Genomic DNA, 14,633 nt, shown 5'->3' with positions numbered 1-14,633 from the left:
AGTCGTTTAAAAATAAAAGTATTACTTGCTCATCCTGGTAGTTGCTGCCATCTGGAGCTTCATCAGATTCAAAGACCTGCTTTGGCAAACCTTTTTGCCTTTCTTTCTGCTTATCTAACGTATTGGGATTAAATCCTGTTCCCAGTTTATGATATCTATTAAAAACAAAACAGTTAAATAACTATCAATTCTTGAAAATTTTTCTTTTTCATCATCATTATATAATAAGTCAACTGTTCTCTGCATTATTTCTTTACACAATAAAGATATACTCCAGCAGTTTTGAGTGTGTTAAACATTTAACCAGGTTTAAGAAAACTTCCATTCAAAGTTCCCTTAATCCAGCTAGAGAGCAGATTTCGAGTTTCCAGAAGTAAATCATATTCTTTCTTTTCATGACAACCATGTGTATATAATTTAAAATTGCACTTTCAATTCAGAAAATTGTCCAGTAAAAAGAAAAGATGGAAGCCAAGTTAAAGAACAGAACGAGTAGAAGATACACGAGTATACTACATTCATAATAATATAAATTTTTAAAAGGCAAAAGAATATATCAAGCATCAAATCTAAAAATTTCAAAAAGCCAAAATATTTTTGCTCTATCTCATTATATACCAAAAATCTTAAACAACCTAAAGCTCCAGTCTTTTAAAATGATAAATGGCAGGATCTACCTCACTGTGTACAAATATTACGTAATTAACGTACATTGCTATATAATATATATAGTAGGCTAAGAAGAACTCTCAAATTAATGTAACCTTGCTTCCGAACAACCCAATATCCAGAACAATAGACACAAACATCCAAGAGCAATTACTGTTCCACACCTCATATAGTCAAACAGAGAAATATTTTCATTAAAGCAAAAAACAATTATGAGTCCCAAAGAACGACATGGTTCTTGTCAATTTATCAAACAGTAAAGGATCCCATTTGTTATGAATCTTTCATAAATCCTGTCTTGTTGCTAAAATTAATAGAAGCTACATGATGCTCTCATCACAGCATAATCACAAAATAAAAGACAGCATTTTTCTCTGGAAAAACTAAAGATACTCCATATAGTAACATGAAAGGTATTATTCCGAAGCAGATGTTTACATCTTTCACGAAATGTTTAAAGTACCTCAATGTGTGAAGTTGCGTGTCTAAGCTGCTCTAATAAACCAGAATAGTGTTGCATTCTGCCTCCTTTATGTCCTAAAAAACTGACAATATGAACTTGAAGAGAGCTAAGAAGAATGACATGATTCATGATCAACATGATTACTCTACATGATTACTCACCCAACTCCACCCACACTACCATTTCTATGACCTCCTATCTTGGCATTCTCACCCTCATTTATTTTGTTCCAGACACACTGGCCTCTTTGCTATTCTTTAAACATTCCTAGCGTGTTTCCAACATGGAGCCTTTGCATACACTGTTCTCTCTACTTAACACACTCTTCCTTTACACACCGTAAGGGCTCACTCTCTTACTTCCTTCAGCTCTTTGCTCAAATTAATCTTATCAGTAAGGCCTCTTCTGATTATATAAAGTAGAAAAATTTGCTCCTCTTCTTGGCTCTCCCTATTCCCCTCACCCTACTTTTTCTCTCCACAAGACATACCTCCACCATATCCTGTATATCTTTATCTGTGTTGGTTTATTGTCTATTGCCCTCATCCCCAACTGGAATGTAAGCTCCATGAGGGCAGAGAGTCAGTTTTGTTGATTGCTGTAGCACCACTGCTTAGTATAGTGCCTAGCACATACTAGACTCTCAGTAGGTATGTGTTGAATGAATAAACCAAATACTGTCCCTTTCTCCTTTTGTGCTGAATTACGGAAAAATTTGTGGCTTCATCTTAAAGCTTACTATTCCGTTCTTCAGTTGTGTCTCCATGGCAATTATGCTCATTAGCTGCATTTTTAATATTTTTTCATTGAACAAAATTTTAATTTCCAAAGATAACAAGTACCAGGTCCTTTCACATCTCTTTGAGATTATTATTACTTGTAGTTATGGGTCCTGCTCTGTGTTCTATTAACTGTTTCCTAATTGTTATTTCTTTAATTTGTAGTTTGATAATCCATTTTCAAGTGTAATAGTTTTCATCAAATAGTTGGCAAGTCTTGGTTCTAGGCTCATTTTTGAATTTGTATTCCCATATCTGTCTGGAAATACTGTATCTGCTCAGTCCAACCCATATCCGATGGTTGTGGAAAAGGGGCAAATCATGCTGCCGGGCAGTATGCCAGTACCTAATGTTCTGTATAGAAAGGCTGCTTCTTCCAACATATGTCCTCCCTGGTCACTACACTATCAACTCAAGCCCCCATAATTACTGATCTTTAAAAAGTCAGATACCTCTGTTGCCACTGCTGTGGACACATGGTACAGGGGGTTTCAAAGTAACCAGATGTAGACCAGTTCCCCCAGGGCCCCCTTCCATTGCCTGTATTCACTGCTTCTGAGCTTAAAGCACTACTGAAGCTTTAGCCTATATCTTCTCCTTAGATTATTAATCTGTACTGTGGTTTTCTCTTATGTTCCAATCACCCCACTTTTCTATCTTTCAAGGATACTTTAACTAAAACTTCTAGTCTACCAAAAGTACCCTTTTTGTCAACACAGATAATAAGTAACATCTAGTATAACAGAAAAAGTATAAGCTTTAGAATCTGATGTCCCTCTATTCTAATCTAGCTATTCCTTTTGTTGGCTGTGGGACTTCAAAGAATGTACTTAACTACTCTAAGCCTGAGCTACCTTTTCTGTTGGAACCTTCAATGAGATGAATGTAAAGCGCCAATAAAGTGGCCAGCACACAGGAAATAAACATAAATGTTAACTGCCTTACCCTCCTGCCTAAATCAAGGTCAGCAACCCCATGATCAGAACTGAGTAGCAGATTCCGTGACTCTGAAGTTTATTTTGCAACTACTCTTTTTATTAAGATTTCTGATTATTTTATAAGTTTCCAGCATTCATGCATAGAAAACACTTTTGCGTTATCTAACAAAGGAATAGTTTTCTTCAGTAATGTCTAAAATCTAGCTATTGAAATACTTATCACAAGTGTTAAGTTCATAAAAACAGCTCTTCTTTATAAAGAGTAGCGAGCAGACTGTGCTTTTATTAGGTCACACTACAAGTAAAAAGCATGTCAGCAGTATACCCAAGAGTGATGCTTAGCACATTATTAAACTCAGTAAAATAAGACAGCAGCCATAAGGGCGAAACAACAAGCAATGGATACATCACTGTTGCTAGTATAATTTAGCACAGATTACTTAATTTCTGAAAACGACAATGTCATAATCGAATGCTCCACTACTTCAGTCATTGTATTTCCTTTAGAAAAATAAAATAAGGTCAAAAAAATTCATTATGAAGACCTTTCTCTTCATTATGCAATTAGCAAAGGAAAAGTAATTTTATTTTATTTTTTAATCTAACGTAATATTTCAAAACCGTCCATTAGAAAAATAAATTTTGTGATAGAATAAAACACTATTTTTTAAAAATATTTATCTAATTGGATATATAGGTCAAGGACTTGTATTTAGTTTGTTAATAAAGAGCAGAGATCTTTCAAATAGCATGATCTGGAAAACTGGCTATTAAATTCAACTTAACTATTTAACTTTCAAAAATGGATTCTTTTTGAGTAACACAAATTATTCATTAATATCTACCCATGATTTCCCAAAAGAATTAGACTACAAATCATTATCATTATATATCATTAGTTATTAATGATTATGATATAACATAGAAATACTATCCCCACAAACCTATTATTTTTATAAAAAAAAGTAAGTAAAAGTAATTGTGGAACGCCTAAAGAGAAGACAGTTATATACAAAAGTTCTTCTTTTGTTTCTTCAGTTATTTGTTTAAATTTTCAGGTCTCATAATTATTATTAATCTACCTTAATCCATTTACAGATACTACTCAGTATTTTTAAATGTTACAATAAACATAAAACTTACTTTCTGATCACAATTGCCCAGTCTTCTGTATAACTTCTTATACAATCTCTAACATGTGGATCCATTTCACTATTGTAAAAAAGAAAATGCATTTGTAATTTAGACAGGAAAGCATTTGTTTGTGAATTAGCTTGCTACACACCTTGTTCATATAATAGGAAATACCACCACCAGAAGAAATAGGATCTAAATAAAATAATGGGAAGTAGCCTTTCTACGGTTACACTGAAACCAAAAATAGGTTAAGTGTCCCCTTACCTTTCTTCAGGTACAGCTGAAACGAGGGTTCTGCAGTCCCTAGGACTATAAACAACTTCAATATCATCTGGAGGGAATTCAATCAAATCCCTTAAAGGCCCAGAATCCACAGGTAAAGGATGAGCATGGAGGTAATCTTCCAAATCCACTGGATCCACGGCTTCCGTAAGGGGCACCTTCACACAGGGAGGTGGGGGTGAGAGGTAAATGGCAAGGGAGAGATGAAGGTAAGCATTTTAAAAATTTAAGCACAGAAATGTATTATTTTTTAAAATATAGTATGTTTTAATCTAGTTACTTCTAAAATTTCAACAGATATTCATCCAGGTGCACTAAAGAAACCACAAGATGTGGACCTTCTAATACTCCTTCATGCTTTGGGTCATACTCTCCTTAATGTTCTGGCTTAGATTTTACCCATAACTTCTCATGTGAAGACAGTAATGATAACTAATGGCTTCATCATACTTTACAGTGACAAAATATTCATTGGAGGAATTCTTTTTACTTTATGTCTTCAGAATTTTCATTGCTAAGTTTCTAAACAGAACTTTTATTTGTTGTTATTTCTGACTATCCTCGTAGAAATATATAAACCGACTGTGGTAGGGTGAAAAATGGCTTTCCAAAAGATCTCCACATCCCAAACCATGAACCCTTCGTGGCAAAAAATTAAGATTAAAAAAAAAAGACATTTGAAGATATGATTCAGGGTCTTAAAATGGGAAAATTATCCTGAATGATCTGAGTGGGTCCTAAATGGGGTCCATCATATACATCCTTATATGGAGACAGAGGGAGATTTGGGCCACACAAAGGAGAAAGCCATATCACGACATAGCAAAGAGAGATCTGAAGATTCTGGCCTTAAAGATGAAAGTGATATCACGGTGACAAGCAACCACCAGAATCTGGAAAAGGCAAGAAATTAATTCTCTTCTAGAGCCCCCAACGGGAGTGTGGCCTTGCCAAAACATTGATTTTATCCCATTAATGCTCATTTCAGACTTTTGGGTTTTAACACTGTGAGAAAATAAGTTTCTTTTGTTTTAAGCCACACTGTTTATGGTAATTTATTACAGCAACGGAAGGAAACTAGTACATAATAGCCAAGGCATTCCTGAGCCAAGCTGAAAATATACTTTTTAGTATGACATCTCACTTCTTGTCTAACTCAAGAAAGAAAAAAATATTGAGGCAAAACCTGAAGGGTTATATAACAAATGTGCAGCTGTGGACCAATGAAAACAAAAATATGTTATTTCTCAAGATGTTCAACTGGTAAAAACACTGAGACCTGTCTTTGTGCAGGTATATGTTACTAAAAAGAAGGTCCTTTAATCTACGCTTCTTGGACTGAACAACTAGTAACAGGTAGAGCAACAACATTTTAAAGATGTTAAGTAAAATAATGAATGACTAGTACATCATAAACACTCAAAAGATAATAGGTATTATTATTATCATTGTTTTCTCACTTAAACCTCCTCCGAATAGATAATTACTATTTTAGTTCTACAAATAAAGGTATTTGTGCTCAAAGAGTTAAACAACTTCTGAAAATAAAATAGTCACAAAATGATAGAGCAAATTTTAAAAATGAATCTTCAAACTCTAAAATTCATGGGTTTTCCACTTATAAGCATTCTATCTTGCCTATTCTATTAATTATATAATACACTATCATGATGTTCTTAACAGAGGAAAAGAAGCAATTCAATAGGAAAAGGAAAATCTTTTTCAACCAGTATTGCTGGAATAATTTGGTATCTATATGGGGGAGCTGGGAAAAAGACTTGCCAGTCAGCAGTGAAAAAGCACTCAACAGCAAGAGTCACTAGGGAGAACTTCCACTTTTGGGATGATGGAGTTGACATACTTTTCTCTATTCTTCCCACTAATTACAACTACAAACCCAGGATACTATATATAAAATAAACATAAGAAGACTCTGAAAGGCGGAGGAAAAAAGGCAGACCAGCAGGGACCTTGGGACTCAAGGAAAGGCACAAAAGTGAGTTGCCTAAAATTTCTTTTTGCCTTATATATTCCAGACTTGGAGCTACAGAAGCTGGCGACCCAGAAACACCAAGGAGCACAGGAAAAAAACACAAAAGAAAAAAAAAACCAACAAAAGCCTATTCTCCCGAGCCAAAAGGACCAAGAAAAGGACAGTCCAGCACAATAGAAACTTTCAGACAATAACAGCTCTAACTCGAGCTAAACATCACATGGAAAACTGCGGTCCCAGTCATATCCATACCAGCAAAGTCCACGTGGGGAGCTAGACTTCACCCTCACCGAGCTGTAACAAAGCATACCAACACTCCCACCAGCGTGGGGTCAGAAAAGTTAGAGCGGGGAGCTGGGACTTTCATACCTACTGGGAGGTAATGAGCCCCCTACTCCCACAGTGTCATTGGAGACCACACAGGGAATCTGGATATGCACGCCTATGCAGCAGAAACAAAGCACCCCTTCTCCTTACTGCTGGGGCAGTGTCGGAGGAGGTCTATATATTATCTAATACCTAGAGGGTAAAAGGACAAAAAGGCACATAAGACTTCCACACTTCACTCTGATGGGCAAAATGTCATCATCAGTAGTGTAATATGTACATATAATACCTTAAGAAACCACAAAACAGGTATACAAAGATATGCACTCATAACATTACAGATAAATCAAAATGGAATTCTAAAAAATGCTTCCGGTAACTCACACAAAGGCAAGAAAAAGAAAATACAGACACAAAAACCGGAACAAACAAAAGTGAAATGGCAGGTTAAAGCCCTTGCAGAACAATAACATTATTATATCTAAATGGTCTACATACACCAAAAGAAAGAGAAAAAAAAGATAAGACATTACAGAATGGATTTAAAAACATGACCTATATGTATAGTATACAAAAAACCCACTTCAAATAAGACAAAATAAAGAGGTCGAAAATAAAAGGATTGAAATAGATATACCATGCATACCTTAATCAAAAGAAAGCAGAGTGGCTATCTTAGTATCAGATAAAGTACACTTAAGAGCAAAATAATAAAAAGTAATATATAAAGAGAGACATTACTGGATGATAACAAGTATGATCCACCAAGAAGGCATAGCCATCTTAAATGTGTCTGTACCAAAAAACAGAGCTATATGCTAGGCAAACAATTAAGTTTGTGTAAGCACACAGTGGAAAATTCACGAACTTAACTGTCTGACATTTTTAACGTATATTATGTGAAACAAAAACTGATATAACTAAAAGGAGAAATAAGATATATCTACAGTTATAGCTGGAGACGTCAAGTCATTTCTCTCAACAACTGAAAGACAAGCAGAAAGAAAATCAACAAGGATATGGTAAAACTCAAAAGCACCATTAATTAGCATGATCTAATGACATTTATAGAATAGTCCACTCAATGACAACAGCATAAACACTCTTTTCAAAATAAGTCCAAAACAGCATATACCAAACCAGACCATATCCTGACCCACAAAACAAACCACAACAAACTTAAAAAAGAACAGAAACCATACAGTGTATTCTCTAAGCATAATGTAATCGAACTGGAAATTAGCAACAGATAACAGAAAAATCTCCAAACACTTGGATGCGAAACAACACACTTCCAAATAAACCATGAATCACAGAAGTCTGAAAAGTGAAATTTAAAAAATACTTTGAACTACATGAAAATACAACATAACAAAATTTGTGGGATGAGGGAAATGCAAATCAAAAACGTGATACTACTTCACATCCATTATGATGGCTATTACTTTAAAAAATGGAAAACAGCAAGTGTAGGAGAGAATGTGGAGAAGTTGGAAGCCTTGTGCATTGCTGGTGGGAATGTAAAATGGTGCAGTTGCTAGTGGAAAAGTTTGGTGGTTCTGAAAAAAAAATACCAAAAAACACAGAATTACCATATGATCCACCAATTTCACTTCTAGGTATACACCCCCCAAAAATCTAAATGGACATTCGATCAGATTTTGTACAGTTATGTTCATGGCAGTGTTATTACCAATAGCCAAAAGGTGGAAACAACCCAATGTCCGTTAACAGATGAATGGATAAACAAAGTGTGGTGTACACACACCATGACATATTATTCAGCCTTAAAAAGGAGTGAAATTCTAGCACGTTCCATGGATAAACCTTGAAGACATTTTGCTGAGTGAAGTAAGTCAAACACAGTAAGACAAATATTGTACAATCCCAGTTATATGAGATACACAGAACATACAAACTCATAGACACAGAAAATAGAACAGAGGTTACCAGGAACTGTGAGGTGGGGCCATGGGGAGGGATTGTTTAATGGGTATAGGGTTTCAGTTTGGGAAAATAAAAAAGTTCTGGAAATGGATAGTGGTGATGGTTTGCACAACATTGTGAATGTATTTAATGCCATGGAATTATACATTTAGAAACGGATACAATGCTAAGTTTTATATAATATATATTATATCACAAGATGGATGGATGGATGGGTGGGTGGGTGGGTGGGTGGGTGGGTGGATGGATGGATGAAATATTTTTAAATGAACATTTTTTAAAAATGTTTTAAGTCAATGCTTTTCCACCCAGATATTATCTTTGGGCAGTATACCTTTCAGGATTCCAGGTATCTCAAATGAATACTCAAAGAAAATAATGACAAAAGATGGGAGTCCTTACATATGACAAATTCAAAATTAATCTTTCCTTAAAGAATAACCTGCAATATCAACAGTAAGTGTTAGGGTAGGAGAGGAAGCTATGAAACTCTCTTAAAATTACTAAATCATATAGAGGATAAATGATCTTGTTTCCCAAACTCACATAGAAAGTCACTGGATTTCTAGGTATAGTGTTAGCTAGACCTGGAACAAGGAAACAGATTTGTTTTTGCTACAACTGTCTCCATACTCTTTGATACCCATGGGAGACAGCTGCCTGGTTTAGTCATGGGATGTGGTGATGAGCCGCTTACAAGACTCCAAAGATCCTGTTTTTACCGACTCAAGGGAGGAGATTGCAACATGATTTTATAAGAGAAAGTAAGTGATTAGGCAGTAAACAGGATTAAAGGGTGACAAAGAGAAGCAACAGAGAAACACTACAGAATGTCTCACAAGCAATATGAGAACTTGTCTTACTGCAGCAATCATTGCATTGACATTTTGGCTGACATATTTAGCATTAAGATCTCTCAATTCTTTGCAATGTGCCATCAAAACTTCTGGGTTTTGATGAGGGGTTGTTTTGGGCTGGGAGGAAAGACAATAACAGGGTGATAGCTAGAGTCTCTTTTTGAGGTGATCAAAATGTTCTAAATTGTGCAATGGTTACACATATTTGTGACTATATTAAATCCACTGAATTGTAAATTAAATGGGTGAATTGTATGGTATGAATTAATCTCAATAAAGCTGTTTTTTTAAAAAGTTGAACCAGAATCTAATCACTTACAGGAAATGCAGAAGATAGAAAAACAAGTCTACAAGGAAGAAATTTCAAAAAAGTTGAAGCAGAATCTAATCACTTACAGGAAGTACAAGAGATAGAGAAATAAGTCTACAAGGAAGCAAACATAAAATCCGAAAGGCGAGAAATTCTATGTAACTAATCCAATTTCCTCAACAAGTCAACGATATAAAAACAAAATTAAAATACCAGAGTTGATTAAGTCCTGATTATAAAGTTTCAGAATTAATTAGGAAATCAACACTCCTATAACAACGCTTAACATGCTCCCCAACTCAAATTTCAGGAAAGAGTAAAGTAACAACAAATAAGGTTATGAAACTAGTGGTGCAACTCAATCTACTGGCTCTTATCTTTCCACCATTTTTCCATGGCCTACTGGTCTTTCTATTGTTATGTTACTCAGTAACATACCAGCAGCATACCATATTTTAAACATGCTACTTACTGTGGTATGATGGGATATATTGCCAACAATGTTGAGGTTTTTGAGCAGTTGGGGAGAGCCACTGTATTGTCCAGATATCTGCTTCCTAACTTCAGCAGCCACAGTTCTATAACAAAGAAAGCAAATACATTATTTTTAAAAAGAAAACCACCTAGGTTTAAAATTGGAGGAAGGTTAAGGATATTAAAGATTCATTTAAAGAACAAAACCTCAGCATATCAGTAAGACTATAAATTCATAAGGTATCAGTAAATACTGTGTGCAATTACAGTAGGACATCTTTACAATGCTGATGTAGGGTACAAAAGTGACAGCCAACTGACATTAGGCTTTTTTTGTTTGTTTGTTTATGGCATTTCAGGGAATATACTTTGGCTTATGATAGAGCTGGAAGTTATAAAAGGATGTATATATTGAAGTGCCTATATTTTAAGGATATAAAATGAATTCTAAAATACTTTATGAACAAATCAACATGTGGTAACAATTAAGAAGCAAAAATCTTCTTTTTTCCTTTCTAATATTACTAGTTCCTCATTCATACTCCAGAAAAGTATTCCCTATTTTTACTTAACTGATAAAAAAAAGTCCTTACAGTGGCATTAATGTTTTTCCATAATCTGACACTAATCACCTTTCTAGACTTACATATCTTTTCCCAAATTCTTGTCATTGAGTTTTAAATTGCTTTCTAGAATGCTGGTTTCTCTTCTGTATCCACAAATTCAGTTCTTAACCAGTTTTAAGGCTAAGACTCCAATGCCAAGACTTCTACACACACAACTGGTTTGACTCACCACAACTAAAAATAATAACACCCTTCTTTAAAACCCTTAGAGCATTTATCATAACCTAACTTGCATTTTCTTCCTTCCTGTTATTTTTTTCACATTTCATGTATGTTCTATATAAACAGAGGCAGTGGTTTCATTCATCCTGTGTTCCCTAAAACATTTAGCAAATGGCACCCAAAATAGGTGAATGTTTAGCCCTATGAAATATATAGTATTACTGAACTTATTGACAAATGAGGTAAACCATTAAGGCATTAACATAACATAACTTGACAGACAAGTCTTTATTTGAAACAAGATTAGAGTTTAGAAATTCCACAATTTCAAATTGGTTGTTGACCCCTGGGGGTATACTCGTATTACACATTTACTTAAATAGCATTTCTAAAACAAAAATATTTTAAATAATCAAATGACTGTATGGCTCATAAATCTCAAAGATTCCACAAACTATAAACCAAAATATTCAGTGAGTCCTAAATTGACTCACCTATAGTTTAGGACTCAGTGAGTCCTAAACTATAAACCAAAATATTCAGTGAGTCCAGCAACTAAATAACTTCTTCACATTAGTAATATTTTTGTTAAGTAGAAAATATAACTCAAGAATACAAAATAAAGACCACTATCCAAATACTTTGTACAATTATGTTCCTGATGTCAATATCTAACCTCCATCTTTTGAACATCAACTAGCCACTTCCCTATTTTATAAAACTTCCCTTCTGTTCTTTCACTCTTTTCCAAAAAATAAACCCTACTTTCTTCCTATCGTTACTCCATTGCATATAAAGTGAAATAGGCCTTATATGGCCTGGTTTCTGGGCCAGCTCAATGATACTTTAGTTCTTTTTTTTTTTTTTAAGGAGGGCACAACTCATAGTAGCCCATGTAGGGATCGAACCTGCAATCCTGGTGTTATCAGCACCTCGTTCTAACCAACTGAGCCCACCAGCCACCCCGTGATGATACTTTAGTTCTGAAGTGTTGTCAAACTGATGCTTCAGTTCAGGCCACTGAACATCTTGGTCCCCATTAGAATTTCCAGCTGAATTTCTAAACAATCTTATTTTCTAAAAATTATCCAGATTTTTGATACAATCTTTTCTCCCCTTCTTCTCTTCCATACCTCTCGCCTTTTGCATATTCAATCATTCAACACTGAGCATTAATATGAGCCAACTATTCAGTCAGAAATTTTTTTATACAAAGGTAGAAGAGTTATCATTCTTTAAGGCTCAAGATACTGAATTAGCTTAACTCTTTCTTATGGGTAACTTAAGGTACTTTAAGATCAATATTTGTATTTTATAAAAGGCTAATTTGTTATTCATAATTGCCAAAACTTGGAAGTAACCAGGATGTCCTTCAATAGGTAAATGGATAAACAAACTGTGGCCATAAAAAGACATGGAAGAACCTTAAAGGAATACTGCTAAGTGACAGCCAATCTGAAAAGGCTACATACTCAATCAGAAATTTTTGACACAAAGGTAAAAAGTTATCATTTTTTAAGGCTCAAGATATGATTTCAACTATATCACATTCTAGAAAAGTAAAAATTATGGCAACAATAAAGACCAGTGGTTGCCAGGAGTTGCGGGGGGGGGGGGGGGGTGCGTAGGAAAAGGAAGGGATGAATAAGCAGTGCACAGGGGATTTTTAGAGCAGTGAAACCATTCTATATGACACTCTAATGGTGGATACATGTTGTTACACATTTGTCAACACCTACAGAATATACAACACAAAGCTAAGCCTAATGTAATCTATGCACTTAGTTAATAATAATACTGTATCAATATTGGTTCATCAATTACCACAAATGTACCACACAATGCAATAGGTCAACAGAAGAAACTCTGTGGAGGAGCATATATGGGAACTGTCTGTACTTTCTACTCATTTTTCTTTAAACCTAAAACTGCTCCCCCAAAAACTCTACTAATTAAAAAGTAAGTAAATAAATCAACAAGGCTAATACGGAACAGAAAAGGGAAGAAAAAAGAGCATGAAGAAAATGACTAGAGGTTAGAGATGAAAACTAGAGAAGGAATAAAATCTTTGAGTGGCATAATACAGATTGAGAAGGCAAAGGGCAGATTCTGTAAAGCTTCTGGATGTGAAAAGACAGAAACATTCATTTCAGTTCAGGACTCCCCTTAGGTCTTTTAATGAAATCTGTATGCCGTGAGCATTCATTATTATTAATATGTTTAAAGACCTTATAGCCTCCTGATCCTTTCGTCAAGACATTATGAGAATATGACAAAGCCTTTAAAAACAGAGACAAAGAACAAATTTCTATGTCTACCTTCTCCAGTGCTGCTACTCAACTCAATCTACCAACCTCAGCACTATCTCACTGCTTCTGGGGCAAAGCATGAGTAATCAGAATTGTAAACTGCTGTATTGCATCAAATTAATGATGTCACTAATTGTTGAGAGGTGCCATTCAGTCATGTACAGCTAAAAAAGAAAAAAACCTGCCAATTAACCATCACATTACCAATTAATTGGAAGACATACTCTGATTTCAGATGTTAAAAAGTAAAACTTAAAATAAATATGACTACTTCAGAAAGAGACAATTTTTTGTTTAGCAACAGACATACTAAAGATAATCCCCATGTTACAAATATGTCTTCTTTCTACATGATATAATTTCCCCCCAAAAGAAAATCAGTAATTGAAAATAAGAACCATTTCCAAACCGAGCTATAATAGCAATAAAAATATCTGCAACCCAGACAAGGAATGTACGTATACTGAGATCCTCTACATAAAAAGATTTCATCAAATGGTAGTGAGGAAATTTTCCCAAATAAAAACAGTACCTCTTATAATCATATTATAGTCCAAAGCATGGAAAGACAAGCAATGTGACGAATATAGTTCCTGATAACAGTTAAAATTCTTTATCATAGATTACTTTTTCTGATAACAACTTTTCCTATACTTAGTGATAGCTCCTATAGTAGTGAAGTAATATAAGTCTTTTTTAGTTCTAATAAGCTATTAATACCAACTGGAAAGTGGAAAGAAGAGTAGGTCAAAAATCCCATAATTACTTGTGCTCCTAAATGATAATAAGAGAATATCTTCTTCCCCTCCCAAAAGAACACGATCCAATATTTGACCTATTTCTCTCTTTATCAACTCTCCTTTTCCACCAACTCCCTCAACTATGTCAATATGTATTAGAGTTTTCACAAAAGAAAGCACTCCCTAAGTCCATTCACCATAGGATGTTGGAAATAACCAACAAAGGACCCACATCCTGAGAGAAAATTATGTTGCCTTTAGCCTTTCCTCTAACTTCCTTCCACTATCAGATGCCCCATCCAATCATGATTTCTAATGACTCATCTGTCCCTCTCTTATCTCTAGTCATTCTTAATGGGGCCAGAGGTAAAGCATGAGTAAAAGTGAGTAACGAGAGTTTACACTAAAAGTGTTTAGTTGAGCTACTCCTATAAGGTCACCAAAAAATATCTGCAATGTAATATGTCAAACAAGAGAACAAGATCTTTTGGAACTGGCACTGTGTATATCTAACATAGAAGTCAGTGGAGAAGTGAAGGGTAAGATAATATGCCATGGAATATACCAGGTAAGGGTAAGTACATCAAAGACAAGGCAAAAAAGGGCTAGCTTAAAAATCC

At 34.7% G+C, this 14,633-nt stretch overlaps 1 protein-coding gene across 10 annotated transcripts in view; it reads right to left on the bottom strand.

The window, feature by feature from the left end:
• Window positions 1-14,633, bottom strand: part of DOCK7 (dedicator of cytokinesis 7) — a 185,012-nt gene that overhangs the window by 153,274 nt on the left and 17,105 nt on the right. For all 10 annotated transcript variants that reach the window (XR_013993811.1, XM_081056499.1, XM_081056491.1 and 7 more), the window contains exons 2-5: window positions 10,175-10,280; window positions 4,251-4,426; window positions 3,993-4,061; window positions 26-155 (exon numbers count right to left, since the gene is read on the bottom strand). Coding sequence is in view for 9 of the 10 variants with exons in the window: in XM_081056499.1 (XP_080912625.1) it covers window positions 26-155; window positions 3,993-4,061; window positions 4,251-4,426; window positions 10,175-10,280 (481 nt within the window). In the remaining variant the exon portion in view is untranslated. The remainder of the gene's footprint in view (window positions 1-25; window positions 156-3,992; window positions 4,062-4,250; window positions 4,427-10,174; window positions 10,281-14,633) is intronic.

This window comes from Rhinolophus hipposideros (assembly GCF_964194185.1).
Source record: "Rhinolophus hipposideros genome assembly, chromosome: 8".
Taxonomy (NCBI): Eukaryota; Metazoa; Chordata; class Mammalia; order Chiroptera; family Rhinolophidae; genus Rhinolophus; species Rhinolophus hipposideros.
Note: the sequence above shows the minus strand (reverse complement) of the source record. Positions and strands in the feature narration are given on the sequence as shown.